At 43.7% G+C, this 21,441-nt stretch overlaps 1 protein-coding gene across 2 annotated transcripts in view; it reads right to left on the bottom strand.

Moving 5' to 3' along the window:
- ptpn4a (protein tyrosine phosphatase non-receptor type 4a) overlaps window positions 1-21,441 on the bottom strand; it is a 75,150-nt gene that overhangs the window by 45,325 nt on the left and 8,384 nt on the right. Inside the window, exons 2-3 of one of the 2 annotated variants that reach the window (XM_086219737.1) lie at window positions 15,402-16,620; window positions 3,841-3,995 (exon numbers count right to left, since the gene is read on the bottom strand). In XM_086219737.1, the coding sequence (XP_086075863.1) occupies window positions 3,841-3,978 (138 nt within the window). In that variant the 5' untranslated portion in view covers window positions 3,979-3,995; window positions 15,402-16,620. The remainder of the gene's footprint in view (window positions 1-3,840; window positions 3,996-15,401; window positions 16,621-21,441) is intronic. The other variant, XM_086219736.1, reaches the window with a different exon arrangement.

The raw sequence follows: 21,441 nt of genomic DNA, 5'->3' as shown, positions 1-21,441 counted from the left end.
ATCGGTTGCAGAGAGAAGGAGTCGTCTCTTCAGCCTTTATCTATCCTCCCCACATGACACCCTTGACACCCCCCCCCCCCCCCCCCGTATTTCTGGATGCACAGACTCAAATAAGAACTCTCACACAGCCACACCCATCCCACATTACAAACAAATATGCTAGCTTTTCACACAAATTCTACATCTAACTCCAACACATAATTAAAATGAAATAATGCGACAAAGCGCAGTCTGTAATCTGTATTTTTGCTTCTTTAGCCACAGCGATGGCACGCTAACTGATGGAGCATTTGTAATTACTGAAGGAATGAGTGTCTGGGATAACGGGTCATTGGTCGACTAAAGGGAAAGTAATTTATGAGGCGGGAAAGTATGGTTTCTAGTGTCATCCAGAAGAATATATATATGTACATATATTTAGCTTTGACAGGGCTATTTTTTCCTCACATTTGAGTGATAAGAGGAATGCCTGATTTAAAACTGTGCATTAAATTATAACTGTAACCTGCACGTTGCCGTACACCCTACGCCGTATGTCAAAGCGTCGTCTGATGTGTGCCTGTGTGGGAATGAACCTTCACAGCGCAGTCAGCAACAACTGTGATCCGTCCACTTCGCGGTGTCATATTTCCACCAGTCGGATCTCTTTTCAGCGTTACACTCGGCCCATGTAACTGTTAAGCTTTTACGAACTCCAGCTCGACTCTCCATTGCAGCCCCCATTGTTGAAAGAACAGAAAGAATCTCAACAAAACGACACACAACCCCAGCCACCAACTAGTGTTTCTGTGGCGTAACTGCAGTGTGACACAGCCAGACCACAGATGTATAAATACTTGTGTATGGCGTGGACCCAATACACAACTATAAATCAAGCTTTCCAGACTAATCTCTGCCTGCCTAATCATCTTTAAGCTACTTATAGCGGTAAAGAATGATGGGACGGACTTGTTTCTCCTGGGTATACCTGCATTCTTTCTGATCATGAAGTCTGTGCAGACTGAAAAAGTGTTACATTTGCTGCATGTGAACATGTTTGTAGTGGAAATCTCTGGCCAGAGATGTAATTCATCAGCCAACGACAGCTGCTCCACCTTCCTCTCATTTCTTTCACACATCATGAAGAACTATTTGACTGGTATCGCTCTTCTCGGACAGTTAATGTGGTGTGTAGTGGAAACTATGGTCGTCACCACGACACTGACTATTCTGAATCGTGACGTAAAGGTGGAGAGCCGGGACAAAAGCAGGCGGAGCTGCTTAAGTTGTTGTCCTTCATCACAATGTCAAGCCACAACAGATCCAATTATCCCACAGGTACGGTGTCACAAAAACATCCCATCTGTAACACAATCAAAACAAGCCCTCATATGCCGCCACCACCGCCGCCACCACCACCGCCAACAACCCTCCTGTTTTCATGACAATAAGTCAGCACTTCTGGGTTTTCACTCTTTGCTAGAATGAAGGCCAGTTGGCCAGGGGTGAGATCAATAGAAGTATTGTTGCTCTCAGGATGGCTTGTCTTTCCAGGAAGCTACTGCTGCTCAGGGGTCTGATCAATGACACTGACAGACACCAAGTCATTCATTCAGCAAGTTGGGGGGGGCAGGAGCGGGAAGCAGGGAGGAAGGGACTGTGCATGAAGTAATGTGCTGAGGGAAAAGTGGCCAACAGATTATATTGGGGCAATACGGCAATAAATCTTGGTCTGCAGTAGAACAATATCATGGCCTGGTAGCAACAAAAAGATGTCACATTTTTTGTTGAGAAAGCAGCTTTCCTTGTTCCAAAATATCACTGAGACCATCCTCCCATATCAGGACTTACACTCACCTAGAGTTACTATTGGCTTACAAGCTAATTTTGCTAATTGGAAGTAAAAACAGGGCAGCACGGTGGTGCAGCGGTTAGCACTGTTGCCTCACAGCAAGAAGGCTCCAGGTTCGAGCCCTGGTGTGGAGTCTCCATGTTCTCCCTGTTCCTGCGTGGGTTCTCTCCGGTACTCCGGCTTCCTCCCACAGTCCAAAGACATCAAGAGGGGACCAGGTTAATCCAGACTCTAAATTGACCGTAGGCGTGGCTGCGAGAGCCAGTGGTTGTCTGTCTCTATGTGTTGGCCCTGCCATGGATTGGCGACCTGTCCAGGGTGAACCCCACCTCTCACCTGAAGGCTGCTGGGATAGGCTCCACCCCCCCACGACTCATAACAGGATAAGAAGTAGAAAATGGATGGATGGATGGAAGGTTGGAAATAAAAACATACAATAGCCAGAAACGGTCTGCCGTCCAGTTTGACTCAAATTATGAACACCTGGAGATGTAAAAAAAAAAAAAAAAGGGCTCGACATATTATTTTGATTAAATTTGGTGAAATGACAGGAATTGACTAATTAAACTAGCTTCCCTTTAAAAATATGAATACTATTCTCAAGAGATGTAAGAATAAATCCAAATGACGTGTAATGTCTTTCTTGTGGACACAGACACTTCACCAGAAGCAGGATGTGATGTGTCAGAAAGAACATTAAAGGAGGAATTTTATTTTAGTGGGAATTTCCCTCCTTTTTGTAGAGCTGTATTGTCAAAGTGAACTGAGTCAGTCACAGAGTGAGACAAGAAAACTTGCAAAAAGCATCACATGAGGTGACAGACGGCTGACACATCCGTCACACCTTGACATTTAGTTCTAACTAAAACAGTCCTGCACAAACACAAATGCAACCTACGTGGCCTCAGAAGGCTTTTTAAAGACTGATTTGATCGCTCAGAGAAATCAGTCGTAGTGAATCAGGGGACCAACCGGCAAGAACGCTCGCAGTAACACATTTACTTTCCGGACACCCACAACAGATACAAATAAATCCAACCGACTGACACCAAGTTGACTTGCAAGTACAGATCATTTCCACACATACTGGCGTTTTAGTTCTTATTGTGTTGACACCAAATAGGCTGATAACCGGTTCTGTTTGAGACTTTCGGAAGCTCAGTTCTGTCTACCAAACTGGCCCGCTTTGTCAGCTGAACCATCATTGCGGGTGTTACACAGCACTCCCAACCCAAGGCTGTCTTCTACACCAACACCACCACGTTGTCTGGTTGGGAGAACCAGTGGAAGCTGCCTCACGACAGCGTGTCCTCCTGGGGTTGCCACTGTTTGCAAGGAATAAAATGATTTGGGGGTTCAGACTCTATTTATTTGGTGGGAAACATCAGAATAGTTCAAACATGAGGGTGTTAAACAGGCACAGAGCCCCCTCCCCTGGTGTGAAAGGGCTCCCACAGTAGCCAAACAAACAGTGGTTTTACGTGCGCTATTTACAGTCCCGCTGTGGTTACGGCTCCACTGTACTGCCTGTTTGTGAAACTATCACTGTCCCAGTATACGTGACCAGGGAGGAACTGATGTTTTCACCACAACATGCGTGGCAGTGAAACGCCAGGTGAGGGTCTGGCTCATCACAACTGTTTCATTTCAAGCAACTCAGCAAGAGGTGTCCCTGTCAATCAATAGACTTCAACTATTACACTGTTGTAGTTTCACCTGCCTGTGGGAATTCTGGGTAAAACAGGTGTTCACAAGTATTTTCAAAGTCCAGTTTTGGTAACGCAATAATTTTGCTTCACTACCATCTTATTAACGTACTGAAATATTGAACAAGAGATCATATAACAAGAAGGTAATCTTGAAAAATGTTTCCAGGTAACACAAGCAATGCAAAAATTAAAGCATGTTTGACAGAATAAAAAAATCCTGGCATCAAACGAGTCATTCTGACAGACTCACAGTCACACACTTCTGCAAAGCAGAATTAAAATTCTTGAAAGAGTACTTACGCTGACTTTAAACGCCTGAACTGTGTTGTCCAGCAGCAGTACGTTGCACACAACCTGTGTGTGCTGCCTGTCTCGCTCCAGCTCCGTCGCCCGGACATTGTAGGATCTGCCAGCAGGCAAGCGGAAGCGCGCGCTCATCACGCTCCTACCAGGGTCTGCAACATCCAAAAAACACAGCAGAAAATTAGTGAGGGACACGAGAAGTGAAACGTCAGTAGAACAGACAAGTATCACATGAGCAATATACGCTGCAGCAAACTGACACGGGTGTCCTTCAGGTAACAGACACATGGCAAATTTGAAAAAGGCTCAACCCGTCTACAAGAAACACAACATCTAGAGTCAGTGTGATGTTCTTTTTTTTTCCTTTTTTTTCCTCCTCTGCAACTCAGCAAGGCAAGCCTGCACAGGCAAAGATGGGCAGTGCAAACATACTGCTTCATGACAAAAGAATGTCAATGAGTTGGAAAGCAGCAGATTCTCTAGCAAGAAGATCTGGAAAGTACACAGTTGCCTGGCACTAAAGCACTTTACCAGAAGATACTGGGAAATAAAAACAGGATAAACCGTGAAGATCCCAAAATGTTCACACTGCCTTTTCTCAGAATTCTCAAAATGTGATCTTGCACAGCAGGAGACAAGAGTTTTCATCTACAATTCTAATCTTCAATCAAATCGATCAGCAACTTCACTACGAGCGTGACGACAGTATTTGCAGACAGAATGTGATCGATATGTTCATTTCATCCCATCATCGTACTCAAGCCTGGCTGGAGTGGCACAGCAGACAGCAGCTGAGGGCACTCTGCCTGCTCATCAGTGGAAATAAATAACAATAATTCAATCTGAGGCCGCTCTATTTGGAACAAACCAAAGCCCATTATTGCTGAAACCACGTCTGACTGCTTTCCTTGTCTCATAGATTGCAAACTGACCCCAAGTTTACACGGCAAAAATACGGCCTCTTGTTCTGTGCAGTAAATCTTAATGTTGCTGGATTAGAATGAAGAAGAAGAATCCTTCTATCATGAAACTAAGCGTGGAAACAATAACTGCATGCATCTGCTTTGCTTAGTGATACACAGTCTGCTCTCAAAAGGTTGATCAAATAAAATATCAGCACTCTGCACTGACATTGCTTTTTAAAAAAGGCATCTCTACAATTCCATAGATCTTTTTCAACTCGCAAACCGGGAGACGCTTCTGTCTAGAGATAAATGCTATACAGTCGTCTAAACTGTAATTTTTTTAACTACCCATGGACCTTCAGTTGACATTTATTTATATGTTGTAATATTGACAATACCCAGGGCTCAACAATAAGGACTACCCAAGTCCTGACCAAGAGCGGAGTACACCAAGACAAAGTCAAGCCCAAGGCAGGGTGAGACAAACAACCTGCCTGTCGTGACAAAAGCGTCATCTGACAAAAGCCAACTTGTTCTGTTTATGCACTGTGGAAGTGCGACATATCCTGTCAACATCCTGCTGGTTTTATTCTCAGGTGATGTATCATGACGGGAGACACAGTATCTCTACACGAGCTGCTCTCTGAGTCTAGTATGTATGGATGGGAGGTTCTCAGCATGTAAGGGGGTTGCTTGTCGCTACACATCAGCGCAAAAATCCCATGGCAGCCGGCAGATGGTGGACTCTCTCACACACACCATATAAACATACACACCCCTATAGAAATATATACTTGAGCTCCCCTTCTCCTCTCCAAACAAACATATTAGATCTTCAACAGGTGGCAGTTTTACCTGGGGAAGAGAACCAGGAGAGCAGCAGGCTGCTGCAATTTAACGGAAGCATGTACAGTAAGGTGATTGAAAATATCTTTGAAATACACAGGAATACACGGTGCTCATGTCCACGGAGCAACACGACTAAGACTGCTTCAATTATAACAAAGAGAAGTAGTTAACATGACCACAGGCGCTGCATGTTCATGCAGTATTTTAAGAGTCGGGCTGCATGACATTGACATTTCTGCTGATGTGAAGTCAATGTGACTTGTCATCATGTCAGCCTTACTTCCCCTTTTTTTATCCCCACAGAAATACATGCAAGCCATGAGTCTACACATGACATTTCAGCACCACACACGTGAAGTGAGGAGATGACCACAAATGGACAACAGCAACAACAACGACAGAAACACCTGACCCGGGGGACATTTGTGGCATTCCTCAACCCGAAAACATAAAGAGGGCAGCGGCCGATCATTGTTGGCGACGTGTAGGCTTCATTAGTCTTTTTGTTGCGTGATGTTAAGGTGATTATATCAAGTTATACAGTGGTTCTACTGCCAAGGCCAAACATTGCTTGAAATGAGCAGCGTGATAGTGAATTTCATGATCTTGTCTGAAAAACCAAAAAATTGACAGAACGTGAAAATATCTGTCTCTGTCGCTCTCTTTTTCTAACTTCTGATTTCTGCTGCTTTGCACCAGGCGGTACAGTGACATTTGTTGAGAGAGAATAGGAGCGCTCGTTTTGATGCAGCTGATGTCTGTGACGAAACTGTGTCAAAACTGTTGTCGTTTAGAAATCAGATCAGAAAGAGTGTGAATGGAGATCTTGATTCAGGTCAAATATAGAGAGGTTCACAGCTGCAGTACCGGACGATCCAGCGGCAGACAGCTAGCAGCTACCAGGCGTGAAGCAAGTCAGACTCTTTATCATCCTGGTGTGATCAATATAATCTGACTGCTAGCAGCTAACAGTCACACACAACCACAGTCAGGCTGACATGGATAGAAGTACAGGCGAGAACACAAAGACACCATGCGATGTCATCCGCAGCACTGTCAGATCGGGAGACGGAGCGCATAGACCAGTGAGATGAGTTGAGATGAATGCTGCAGAGACGAAGGAAGGAGGGACGCTCTTATCAGTGGCTCACACTGAGGATGACGAGCTGTGGATACATCAGCGGTGAGGCCTGACATACACACTGTCCCCCCGCAGGCTGGCTCGCCCTCCCTGATCTACCCGTCGACTACTCCAATGCCATCCAGCTGAAGAAGACAAAGCAAGTTCATAGAGCACAGTCATGGACTGTCACTTAAGAACCTCAAACATCTAGAAAAACCTAGGGATATTTTTAAAAGTATCCTCCTCAAACCTAAAATGTGATAGAATGTCCACTAAATCCCTTATTTCTTTTTATTTCCCACCTCTAGCAGATAGAAACAAAAGCTTAGGCCTTTGTCATCTATGTAAAATGAATGGCTCCTGCCCTTATGCTCAAGAAATATTGCTTTCAAATCAATAAACAACTAAAATTTAGTTGGCTGGAGTCTTGAACAAACCTTAGGTAGCATGGGTCTTATAGTGTGGAGGGTGCCACCTTTTAATCGCACCAGTTCTCCCTGTATGACCTAAAAGGATGGAAGCGCTACATAATTCCGGAATACGTCCTGGGTTTTGACTTTCACTTCGTGCATGATTCACTGAAGTTTGATATTATCACATCTGAGAAGCAGAAGCAAGTCAAGTTCTGCTTTAATACATCAAAATCATTTTGAGAACTATGATGAATCACTTTCTCTGAATTGAATAATCTAGTGTGGATCTAGTGTTGTGACTTGCTACATCACACGATATAATTAATCGACTGTAATTTGTGTTCTGCCCTTCTTCATTTGGCCTAAATATTTTCTGCTCCAGTTCGCCATTTCATTCTACCGTACCATCTGCTATTTTACTACTCCGCTCTGTTCACAGTGTTTTATAATTTTGTGCACTGCTGTGGTCTTTTCAGTTTTGCTCTGCTGAGCTGGACAGGACAGCCACACTCCCCTGAGAGAAGCCTCCGGGGAACTCCGGAAGCACGCTACCATTATTGCTTCCTGCAGTCAGCAGAGCTTACAAACCAGCAGGAATGTGTGTGTGTGTGTGTGTGTGTGTGTGTGTGTGTGTGTGTGTGTGTCTCTCTCTGGACCCTTAAGCCTCCCTCATGGAGGGCTCCTCTGGCTCTCTCAGCTTTTCGTAAACACAGACGGTCCTGCAATCCAGTCCAGCTCCCATCTTTGCACAGGAACACACTCATAAAACGTATATAAACACACCTTCTGCCGCAAATTACCATGGACAGACAAACACAGACATATCTAACTTCCAAATTGTGCATACAGGCCCTCTGTATTGAATTGGGCACACAAAGACTCAGAGGCACAATAAAACTTATCTAAACATTGCCTACTGAACTATGATTCTCCCCGTATCTTGTATTTATACTAAAAGAATAAAAGTCTTCAAAGAAAAAAAGTTAAACAAAAAGCACGATTGTTTTTTTCACGGTTCAGATACGGGCCGAGAACTGAACTTTACTTGCCCCATACATTTCTGTTTATACCCCAATTTCTTCAAAAGATGTGCTACATATTGTGTTGCTCCTGAACAATTGAAATAAGAGGATAGCAGCGAGGAATCCCTAAGGAATTGTACATCACTGCTCCTCGCTTCGTCATAAAGCCTAAACTAGGCCACAGACAAACAGGTGGTCAATTAGAGATGTGTGCCTATGTGCGTATCTGTGGTTTTTTTTGCAGACAGCTTGTGATTGTTGAGAGTATTCATAATTATCTGGGAAAAAAATACATCATCTATACTCACTCTCTCGCTCTCTGAAATCTAAAGAGCATAAAATTCTAATGTGCCGAACACACTTGCAGAGGTCTCACTGAATCTCACCTGAGCTGGACTCGTGTTCTGTCTCTGGCCCACACTGACGACGGCCACCGGGTATCAGGCCGACAAATTCACACAGCAGCACAACTCAGATTCAGTGTCACACGACGGTAGTTTCCTCTGAGTCACAGCAGCAACAATAGTTCTTGATCTCCACAGGAAAAGGAAGCCAAGTTGTTTTGGTTCCACTGTACCAGGTGAAGGAAGTCAAACTGACAAACTGATCAAGGTGGTCAACAGTACCCCGCTATGTTACTCTAACAAGAAAAGTACTTAAGTGCCATTAAAGGGTTGCTTTCAGTATCGTTCACTACACTAGGACTTTGTACTTAGCAGAACTCTGTTCCTTAAAAAATAATTCCCACAAAAAGACGTGTGTCCATGTCTTTGTATTGTTTTGTTCTCTCTGGAACTGTATCGCATCAACCCTGGGTCACCAGCATCACGGGTGGAAATAAATTCAAATGGTTCAATCCTACTGGTTGTATACTTGAATGTCGTTTTTTGAAAACGTTGACAGCTCTTCACTGCATTGCTGGCGGGTTCAGGTCGGAGCTGAAACAGACTCAAGTTGAAAAGGATCCTGGAGGAAACAATGGCTTCCCTGTGGTGTCACCCTCTCCTCTCCTTCACCCTGATGTTTGTGATCTACATGCAAGCGAGTAACTGACAGATTCAAACTGTGTGTGTGTGTGTGTGCGCGCGCGCATGCGTTGGGGGGCAAGGAAGTTGCAGCTTAAGGAATGCGTGCTGCAATTGACCTCTGAACTCCTTTAGGAATAACTATAACTGAATACTTATCTGGCCCAGTACAAATTTAGCAGCTACCCAGCATCACCATGGCAACAACTTGGACCCTCCTGGCTGTTTCAGATCAGCTGAAACACACCATTTCACCCTGTAGCTGAAGAACAGGGAGTCCACCTCTCGTGGTCCTCTCGCTCTAATTTAGAACACGGTATCATCAAACATGGATCAATCCAACATGCGATTGTTCTCACAAATCTGCCACCCTGGTCTCTGGACTTGCTCATTCATTTCTTACATGGACCTTGGAAGAAGTCTGAGTGTGTCATCAAATACATCCGTAAAGCTTCAAGTCAAAAATCTGTTGTTAAAAATATCGTCAACAAGCAGGGATGCATGAGTTTGACACAAAAAAAAAGAAAAGAAAAAAAAGAGTACTCCACTTAGGCTGGCTTTCATTCTCACACTTTTTTTTCTTCCTTCTCTTATCCTCCTTTCTTTAAGTGTCAGTATGGCCTGGGAGTCCATTATGTAAATTACAGACTTCAATACCAGGGAGCAGCCATTTATATACACACACACACACACACAGCCATTAATAAAAAACGTATCACCCGTCAGAGATTTCCGCAGAATGAAAGATATAGTTAATTAGACTAACAGGACTTTTCAGCCGTGGCTTCTTCAGTTTATTCATGACAAAGTCACGATTACAAGTATTCCTGCTCTCATGTGACCATCACAACATCCTTCATGTCTTCACTCCCCCTGTTCCCCTCTTCCCTGGCCTTTATTGCCCACTAGGAATGTTCTTCCTCGCTATGTTCCCTCTTGAATTTGCAAAGATGAATTTCATGCAGTTGAAGAGCCTGATAAATCTGCAAGGCAGCGTTTCCTGTACAGGGGCTCTGAGGACCTGTTTCCACCTGGTATTGAGATGCATCCTGACTGATTCCATCACAGGAGGAGAGATCTGAATGAGCTCATACTTGGCTTTAAAACACATCTCCACATGAGTCTTCCATGACCGCTCGTGACTGGATCTCACTTCCCTGCTCTACATGAAAATACACTTGTTTTTGCTGTGGATTGTGCCTCAGACCAGTACCTGGCCTTGGTTCACTTAGAACCAGGCTATGAAAACCCAGCTCCGAGGCAGGACCGCCTGCACACAGTCAGCAGTGTTTGAGAGAGATTTCCTCTCTGTAACGTCCCCATGACGGGAGGGAGCGGATACGAGATCCCTTCACTTCCAAGCCATCGCATACTTGTGTGAGGCTTCAGCTCTGACTGCCACCAAAAGGCTCTGCAGCAAGATGGATGTTAGGAACATGCTGCGCCTGTCACTCACACGCATAACAGCACCACACTACCACCGTCTCTTCTCCAGGTTCACGTCACTTTGAAATGATCAGAACAGGAAAAGAAAAAAAGAAAAAAGTGGAGGGGCGCTCTGTCGACCACAGATATTAGCTGGCTGTTGCTATGTACAACAGGTTGCTTCCTGGCCCACGTTGCACCCACCCACCCACCCAATTTCATAAACGTTCGCTTGGCAGTTTTTGTGTTATATTGCTGACAGAAAAAAATACAGACTCAGTTGAAAACAAGGCAGAAATATCGCCCCCCCAAAGCCAGACAGCATATAAAAGCAACACATCAACATACGATTTCTACAAATGGGCTCTTTGTGTTCCTTCAATTCAAGTATTTGCTCTCATCATGTGATTAAGACGACTATGTGGACACCTGAGGACTGGAACCAAAACTGCTTCCTGTCAACACATGGCTGACTTCACTCGGTATTCTGAACTCATTTACACTGGAGGCTGATGAGGAGAGGAGAGGAAATACTGCACATGTAGGTTTCCTGTTTTTTGTTGTTGTTGTTTTTTTAGCAGAGAAAACAAAACAAGTAACCTCCTCGCTCTGTAAATTCTTGGATACAAAACACAACGCCACATTTCAAACGTAGAGGACACCGCTGTGTTTATTAGTTCATATTACAACTTTTCGGTTTAATTTTGAAAGCACTGGGGGGGGGGGGTAACTGCTGTAGAACACTGAAATAAATAATAACCTTAGCCACAATCACCAGCAGGAGCTTCCCATGACATCAGACTTCTACAGCTGAGATTACTCATTCACAGTAGGACTGGCAGTAATTAGTATCCCTGGGCATTTAAAAATAGCAACATGTCATTACCATCACACCATAAAAGAGCCTATTTAAAAGGCATTTGATTATTCATAATAATGTGTCATCAGCTGTTCCAACTGGGGGGAAAAAAAATGAATTCAGTATTGACTGTGGGTTTAAGGCTGGGACAGAGTTAAATAATTTATAAAACACCAGGGCCTCTTTCCCATCGTAATGTGCCGGCACACACAAATATATGTACAGTCGAAACACAAAACAAAGAGATGCAGGTTTGATAAAGCAGCACATTCCTTCTGATTTTTGTTCTTTTCCTGCTGATGCTGGCACCTTTAAATGTTACCAGGGGTCGTACGCCGAGCATGTTGCAAATTTACACTTGAGCCCGGCACACCCCTGCCCCGCCAGCAGGGAGGCCAGGTGCTACGAGGCTGCACCAAGCACTTCCCCTGCAACCCTCAGACACTCATCAGATAAGTGTTCGCCTTGTCTGAGGAATCAGTGTTTTGTTTTTTTTGACTCAAATTCAAACACTTCAAGCGTTAAGTTGTATTTCCAAGCTCATCCAGGACCTTGCAGTTGTTGTCTACAAAAAGGAACATAATAATAATTTTTTTTATGGGATTCTTCAAGTTCTTGGGCTCTTAATGTGGTATTTGGAGGATTCTTGACCATATTTATCAACTCTCAAGCTGTTAAAAAGGGTAAATAGCTGACTGTGTATGTGATAAATGTACCATCACAATGTATGAAGCACTTATACATTCTGAACCAAAGTACAATGTTTATTACAGATTTATGGCCAGAAAAATCTTGACACACAAAGGTGACCTGCTATCTCCCCTGTTCCCCCAGTAAGGATAGAAATGGGTGTGTGGTGGGTCTCTAAGGGTTAAAGCAAACATCAACAGTTTCAAGATGTGTCACCCACCCAGAGATTTACAAAGAAAGCCATGCAATTATGATTTCAATCAGTTTCAAGCACTTTCCAAACCTTCCGCGTTAAAATTCAAGTGTTCTCAAGAAATTTAAGCACCCGGCAGAACTCTGCACACAGCTGCGGGGGTTTCAACGGCGGAAATCTCAGGCCTGTTCTTCCACTAATCCGGGATGTTAAATTTGAACCAAAAATACTCGACTTATGATAACACACAAATATCAAGAAATCCACCACACACGTTTTCCTCCCCTATAAATGCGGATCTGACATTTGTAACCAACAGCCATGTGAAAACTGGTTAAAAACGCAGCGTGTTGCAATGATTTTAACTGTGGATGGACCTCCTGTCTCGGGTAGAGTGCACACACACGAGAGACGTGGGCAAACTCGAGTAAATGCGGCAGTTCACTTGCTCGAAGTTAGCCCATGTACCCGCTGACACCTCCAGATCATAGACATGGACCCAACCAATGAGAAACGTAGCGGGGAATTCAAGTGTTCTCAACCTAAAACTGTGCCGTTTTCCATCTTTTAACGCGTATTACTATGTTACTAAACAGCCAGTTGTGTTTGTGACACATGGAGGGGAGTAACTGTGTTGTTCCTGGGAAAGTCACATCCAGAACCCAGTATGAACCGCAAATCAACATTACCTTAACCTGGCGTCAAAAAGAACTGATTGGGAAAAACAACTTGAGCAAAATCCAGCGCACGCCGTCGAGAGTGGAACGCGACAATTTCACGACAGCGACGTGCTCTTCCACCTCAGGATGACCCAGAAGTCCTATTCTTAGATTCTACAGACTTAAAGGCCATCACACTCAAAGACTACAACAATCAGAACTCCTCTCATCATACTTCTACCTACCCTGACCATCACCTGCCTCCCCCCGCCTTTTGTCCTAAGAAGCCTCCGGTATTCCTGTGTTTTGCTGAGAAACAGAAATAGGCCACAGAGGAGATTTACAATTAGAGACAGTAGAGCAAAGAATACGGGGAGAAAAGCTTTTACCATCGTCTCAATCCTCAGGTGCGATACAACAATCTTCACCCCGGAAACCTCTGCACCTCCCGAGGCTCATGCTTTTACTGAAGTGTGTTTATCTTATTGTTCACACACTATTAAGCCTCATCAAGAAGACAATTGCTCAGGTATTGAAGAGAAATTGTCTGAGAATTTGCCCGTAATGCAAAAAAAAACAACCTTTAAGGGGATTTTTCAGCGGGGCAGTCCTACGATGCCTGTGTCGTTTGACAGTACAGTCGTGGTGCATGTCACTGAGGAGCTGACCTTAGGATTTTTGATTGGTTCTACAATCCCCCATCAAAATTAAATTTTTTTTCAACCAACTTCTAACAGCAAAACCTCAACCTTGATGTAACTTTTCTCAGAGTGGAAAGCTAAATCAGACTGAGAACTTGATCACCGGCCCTTGAGAAAACATGAGCCCGATCTTTTTCAGCTTCTCTGAATACGGCTACATGAACAACTAAGGGAAATTAATATTAAAAACAACACTTCAAACATTAGCATGTACCACAACAAAGCAAAAGAGGGGGACTGAGATGTAGGCTAGAGGCTAGAGATGTACAGCGGTCCATGTGAACGCAACTCATTTGACATGCAAGATTTTACAACAGCCCGAACGCTACCCGTGAGAAAGTGTAAACTGAAAGCTGAGTGGTAAACCAACAGTATCGATCAGCTCTGGGGACAGACAAATTGCCTCCCCCTACCAAAATTACAAAGTTACCCACACAGTCCTACACGCTACAAACATGGATAGTCGATATCAAAAACGCCGTCACGGCCACACGGAGAACCTACACGCCTGCTGCTGAACACATGTGAAACTTCCGTGTGCCTTCAGCCCCGATGTTCACCTCTGAGAATTTTTTTTTCTTTTAATGTTTTTTGGCCTTGGCCATATTCAATAGAACTGGACCTGATTGCCTGTGTGAGTGTGAGCGTGTGTACACTTTGGGCTTACACAGTCTGCTTTATTTTGCTGATGAAAGGGATTCTATGTTTCATGCATTATTCATGCATCTTCAAGCTCTACAGAGATTTACACTGACTGCCCCCCCCCCCCCCGTGTGATTTTTGTGATGATCACTACACTTTTAAGTCAAAAATCTCTTCTAAACTAATCTGCTGGTGACTTCATTAAGAGGCTTCGGAACTGAATGTACAGACGCTCTTGCTTCTGTGCCTTCAGACAGAGTTCCATCTTCCGTGAGGCTTTTGAATAATTATGATGTAATTAATTGGTAACCGGACTGTTAGTGGTTCAACATCCAACCTACAATTTGAATCAACTGGGTGGTTGTGTGTAACTTGAAGCAATCCAACGACTTTAACCACAAGGCAGCAATCAGCTGGGGGACAAATGAACTATTTTTGGGGACTGAGAAAATCTAATACCCAGTATGAGCAGCACAAGAGGAGAAACCTTGGACTGAGGACCTCAATGGGAACAGCTCACACCCGATTATGGTCTATGACTCCTCCTCCACCTCAGTCTCAACCTACGGTCTCCTCAGTATGGCAGCGGCACAGCGTGACCATCTTGTTCTGCTTTCTGTTGAACTGCCTTGTTTCGAGGCATTATCACGGAATTACAATTTCTTCTTGAAATACAAATTTCCCAGAAGGGAAAAAAAACACGTCAGTTCCGAATGTTGATTTATTGAGGATATTTCTGCTAAACGACCATCTCTTGGTATTGTGTCAGGATGTCTTGCTTTTGCTGTGGTTGAAACATTTCACAGATGTAAGTCGGTCGGCAGGACTGCGAATGCTCAAGACAGAAGAACCAATAAAATATCTCGTGATAAAAAAATATGTAACTTAGACAAGGAATTCAACAGCAGGCTATTTAAGCTACAGCACTAACATCAGTAGAGTCACTGCTGCTACAATGGCAACTCAAAAGGAACATCTCTATTGAATTCATCACATGGCTCATGTAACACAAGGCAGGCGTGTGGGAGAGGTGTGAGGGGATGTCTCTGTACCTCTGGTTGCCTGAAGAGGTGAAGATGAAGAGATGGACGTGGGTGGAACACATTGTGGTTGGTAAACAGGGCCAAAACAGGAAAGCGTGGGCCCACCTGACAATCACCTCACAGCCAGTACAATGTTTCCATGCAACAGAAAATAAGGTTAGCTGCTGGTGAGAAACACTGAGAAAGTAATTTGTCACTATGGCATGTCCTGAGGTATAGAGGCAGATACTGTATGCGTGTCTGGGTGAAATCTCCCTCTTGGCGAGTTTGCTTCCTTCCACATTCATACACGGCTGTTCAACTCAGAGAGACCAGTTTTATGTTCCCTAGTCTCGTTCAGCCCGGCGAAGCCCTGACTTGGCACTGCTGCCAGACATTTGATTCACGATATCGTGGGACTATTAAGTACTTTAACCAGTTATAACTTATATGATCGTGATCAGGATAATACATATTTTACATGGAAAATACTGCTAGTAGTACCTTTTAAGTGTTAATGTTATCATCAAGTATGTACATGTATTATACACATGTATGATGTGCAGTTAAACCCACCGCAGGAATCTACACACCGCCTTGTCCGCTGAGTTGATAAGTGATGAAGTGGACCGACCCAATCCCCTACTTTCATGTACTTAAAAAAATATATACATACTATTGGGTGGACTTCAAAATATTATCTAGTGAGTTGACAGCGTTTCCCAGGAACATTGGGGAAGTCACCGACGATAACTGTCCAGTAATGGGTGGAGAGTTTTGAAAGATACTTGGCAGGTGTTTGGTTGAGCCACCCGTCAATCGTAGTCAACCGTTTCAAACCACAAACTGACATAAAAACCAAAGCCAGTCGGTAGAAGCTGTTCTGATATAACGGTGTTATGTTAGCATGATCTTGTATAACTGTGATTATATGAAAAAAAAAAACATATAAACACGTTATTGGTATTGTACTTTACAGTGTTTCCTCCCTCGTGAGTACCGACATTCACACACTCACGAAGGAGTGCCAACCAGCTAATAATAGTAGCCATTAAAAGCCGATTAATCTAAAAAATAAAAATTGACATCTTGAACTCAATATTCCACTTGCCTTCTGTTGAATTTACCTCATAAGAATAAGAAACCAAATGTTCCTTGTAGCTTCATCAGTTCCTGTATGGAGGCTGGTACAGATCATGTATCCAGGATAGTGTTATGAAGCAGATGGCACTTCCTGTGCAGCAGTGGCCTGAAATAAAAAGCTCAAACCAGGTTTCATAAAGGGGTTAAACAAAGCTTGATGTAGGCTTTGTTTATTAATCTGATTTTACAAAAGAAGATTAGTTCAACCCCAGATCTAAATGAAGGCTTAAGTGAACCAATGAAACAAATTCAACTTCAGATTAATGACGTTACAGAAAACAGATCCTCTCAGTCCAACAAAGAAACAGCCAGTTCCTTCACCAGTTCTTTATCCAGATTATCACCCATTCTTGCCATAATCTAAACTCATTCAATGACTACACAATTTTGTATTGTTACCTTGCTTCTGTAAGCTAGCCACTCTGGCAGAATGGTCCCATTTACCTGCCACCAGCAAACATAGCTTTATTTTAACCACGGCCAAGGATGTAATCACTGCTAGTGGGAAAAAAAAGAAAATCTCCAAAGCTAAATCGATGGATTTTGATCAAATTTGGTGGAACTAAAGCTGACGTCACAAGGTATTTGCGATTAACGTTTCTGGGGGGCAATGTGGATCACAGCGTAGATCCCGGATCTTGAGGACTGTTCCGGGCCATTAGGATGGACCGAGATGCGTGACGGATTTCTATCACATACCTTGAGTCCATGAGAAATGATTGTATGAAGCAGATTTCAGCTTCCAGAAATAATCTTGATTATATGCTAGATGTGGGCTCCAGATGACCCACTTTGGATATAATGGAGGATAACAAAAAAACATACTGTGTTCTGGATCAGTGATCTGGAAGAAGTATTTTTGGCTGAGATTAATGAACTGATTCTGATATTATGTCCATAGAACCCACCCAGCCTCCTGGGCGGAGGTGTGCTGTTGGAGTTCATTTGGTTTCAAATGCTTTGCTACAATTCTACACAGGTACAGCTAATCAAATGTTTAAAAAAAAAAATCAACATACTGAAGGACTGTCTTAAACATCAGCATCTGAAAATGTCCCTCAATCAGCCTGGGGAGCAAACCTGACCTACTAAACTGTCAGACACAATTACTGGCTGGTGTTAATCAGCTGCTAGCTGCTAATGCTTCAGCTAGCAATTCTAAAATATACAGAAATATGTCTTGAATAGAAGAATCTACAAGCTGTCATGCTCTCTTGCTGGCAGATTTCATTGAGGCTGAGAGAGAGAGAAAGAGAGCAAGAGAAAGAGAGAGCAAGAGCTGGCAGAGCGGCCATGAGTCAGCCAGAGCCGGCCCCCTGCCTCATGCTGAAATCAGAGAAACCACAAGAATGTAACAGCTTCTGTTATTATCCCTCCCTGCTGCCTCACTGCCTGATAGCCTGCCCCAGAAAATAGCAGTGAGGCTGCCTGTTTCTGTCTCTTGTTCTCTCATTCCCATGCGACACACACGCGCACACACACGCACGCACACACACACACACACACACACCTCGGGATCTGGCTGACCATTTTGCTCGCGTTCTTTCTGCACACGCAGATACAGGAGATAAGCTCATACAAACACACACAACCTGACACTGCAGAACTGCACTGAATATTTTTTTGCTCCGATTGAAAACTGCAGCAAAGCCTATCATTGTTTTATAAAAAAAAAAAGAAAAAAAAAAAGCAAGAGAATGTGAACACTAGAAATTCTCTGATAGAGCGAATCCACAGGGCTCCACACTATGTTGCTACTTAAAGAACATCTCTTAATTCAGGATTTAACACACACATCCCATCTCAAGGCCTGTAATGTCATATAATGTTCCTTTAGAGCACCGGCGTCTTTTTTCAATTGTCTCCAAAGAGGAGTGGGCATCCAGAGAAGCACTGCAGCCGGTGTCTTTTTTAGAGCACTCTGCCTTTTTTGTGTGGCTGCTCGGGGCGCTTCTCGTTAAATATCTCTAAACTTTTCAGAACGACGCTGGTCACTGCCTCTTATGGACTGGAACTCATCGCCATGGAGACCAACACACTTGGAGACAAGAATGGTTCTTGCCATACGTGTTCATACGTGTTCATCCCAAAACTATAAGCTGGTTCGAACTGTCATAGTGGAGAAAGAAAAGCCAGCTTGTGGAAGCAGATCAACACTGAGGGTTAATGGTGAGTCTTCAGGATCAGTTCAGTGTGTTGACGCGTTTGAGGGATCCCGTCGTACACATGACGTTTGGATTTGCTTTTTTGTCCTTTTGATCAACCAATCACAGCTTTTCAATGGAAATGTCCTACCTAGCAACGCTGTCGACCGCAGCTCACTAAGAAAAAAAGTCAGTGTTCCTGCTTTGCTGAGAGAAAGTTCCTGAATCAATCCCTGGCCAAGACCTCTAGACGAGTATAGAAGCTCTCAGAGAGTGTTTTCTGAATGTTTATGAGTTCGCAGCTGCTATTTTTGATTGCCTTGCATCTGCATAACTGGCATTTAACCACTTTCCTTTAAATTATGCTCACCTCAGACCTTCATGTATTAGAGGAGGCTGACTCAGCGGTGACACGTATACCATGGCCTGGTTTAACCTTTGCTATACAGAGCAGGTTGGATGTCTGGTGAGATACTCTCTCTTTTCTAGTAAAGTGTTTGTGGATTGATGTGCATCTTCTTCCAAGACAAAAACGTTATCGCACTGATTGCAGGTTCCACACTTCTCATTTACTCATGTCAGCAATTTAAGCTGATGTATTTAATAGTCTGGAACCAGCAGCTTCAGCACAGATTAAATTTCTTTTGGAGACATGTGGTCAAAATCATTTATGACATTCACTGTTTCCATTTAATTGTTTAGCAAATTTTGCGTCAACTGTGGAAATGTTGCAGAATAGTAAACGTGCATCAAGTGTTTTCCATCAACTGGCTCAGAGTGAACTAAATCGAGTACAAAATATGGGCAGAAGATGGCGGTACAGGCGATGTTTTGTCTGACTGCAAGTGCAACAACACAGTAGAAGAAGAGCCGCCTACGAGCAAAAAGCATAAGGGCTTCAGAAATGACTTGCGGCTGGACAAGTTGCGACTATTTTTAAGTAACAGCTAGTATTGGACATGCTGCATTCGTAACTGACAACGAAGTTTGTGAATATCCGTGAAGACAACGTTGCCGGAAGCAGTTGGTCAGCCACACGAGTGACATATTCGCTACATCAGAACTTAACCAAGTTAACGTTTACCATCCCTGCGGGTCTGCTGTTTTTCGAAGGAGAAACAACCACAATTTGCTTGTGACTTTTTTGCAAACTGTAGGGGGGTTTCTTCTCTCCCAATTCCAGCACCTCCGTCAATCTTTTTCTAATCTGACACATAAATCGTATCCGTCTACTGCTATTCCCAGGTGTCAGTTTCATCCGTCAGCAACATTGTCAATCCAAATACCAGGTCACAATCAGGGCCAGACTTAGTCAGATAATCCATAACAACACTTGATAGCACTTGACAAAATTCTGGCTTCCCTCTTTAAACCAGCTATTGAGGGGGAAGAAAGTCAGAAAAAAAGCAAAGAACACACCTAAAAAGATAAACTTGTCATCGTAACATGGATTCATTTCAATGGCGCTCGTGAGGAACTCTGGTTTACTGGGAACGTCATCTGGCGGAGAAGATTACTCCTGCCCTCAGGCTGCGAGTGTGAAGTTGAGAAAGGTTGGGACATGCCCACATGTCAACAAGAAAGCAAAGGGAGGTAGATGTGAGTGATTGAGTGTGCCGTTCAGAGGGATCAAGCTCGTGTAGGTGGACACACCCTCCAGAGGACCGAGCCCGACAGCCTTTGTAACAAGATCTCTCTATGTATGCTGACAGTTCTTTCCCGCTGGCTTTCTTCACTGCATCATCATCACTGCACGGTGAACGCATATTTATATGCAACACCTGTCTATTGACGACGAAAAAAGCATATGGAAAAACAGAGATTTGTCTTGAACAAGCTGGTCAGGACTCACAACCAGTCACGGCTTAGGTGACAGAAAACAAGTCTGACAGCAAAGAATTTCTCTGAAATAAAACCCAGAGAGAAAATGTCCTGTTTTCAGCCTACTTTTTGTGTCCTTGTTTGAGTTGGATATAGCATTGCTTTGCACTTCCTCCACCCATCTCCAAGCCAAACCAGCAGCGGATAAAACTAGGTTTCACCGTGTAAACTGTTCCAGAAATAGTCCTGTCAGGTGTCATGTGAAAACTCACTGCTTGTCTCAGGAAAAAAAAAAAAAGTTCAAACCCAGGGAGTTGAGAACCACGAGTCTCTGCCGGTCCTTTAATAAAGGATGATGATAAATGATGAATTCCTTGAGGCTGGCAACAGGCTCCAGCGTAAAATACTTTTACATTCACAGAGTAACACAAATGACCTCTAACACAATGTGGTTTTGTGTTGACGATATAGCCAGGTTTCAGTGCATGCGAGCATCCGCCTTCACAGCAGGGTCAGGTTTACTTACTGGGTGTAAAAGATGTTTTTGCTGAACTAACAGAAAAACATTGCATTGGATACTTGTATGCAAAAAAGACCTCTGCCATGGGATATATTTGGCATAGCATAACCACAACTGTAACCAAGCAACCAGGAACTCCAATCAAAGGCAGAGTAGGTGGGTCTTTGCAGAAAGAGCGTTGAAACCACTTGCCAACCAGACTGCTGCTCGCAATCTTCAGGCTAGTTCGAAGCGAGGTCGCACCCAAAAAAAAGTCAAGACAAAAGCAAATGTAGCTGCTACGCACCTGCAAGGGGAAAGTTGTGCGGGAAAAGGAGGTTCGCAGGGAACAAGAGTGGTGAGACGCTGCAACAGCATCATGAGTTGTTTGTGTGTCGGCAGCACACAGAAGACAAAAGCGGGGACAAATCATTTGTCACCCACCGCAAACACTGGGAAAAAA

Source organism: Aulostomus chinensis, chromosome 12, assembly GCF_037954235.1.
Source record: "Aulostomus chinensis isolate RoL2024-O1b breed Wild chromosome 12, RoL_Achi_v1.0, whole genome shotgun sequence".
NCBI classification, from domain to species: Eukaryota; Metazoa; Chordata; class Actinopteri; order Syngnathiformes; family Aulostomidae; genus Aulostomus; species Aulostomus chinensis.
The sequence above is the reverse complement of the archived record's forward strand: the minus strand, read 5'-3'. Positions and strand labels throughout refer to the sequence as shown.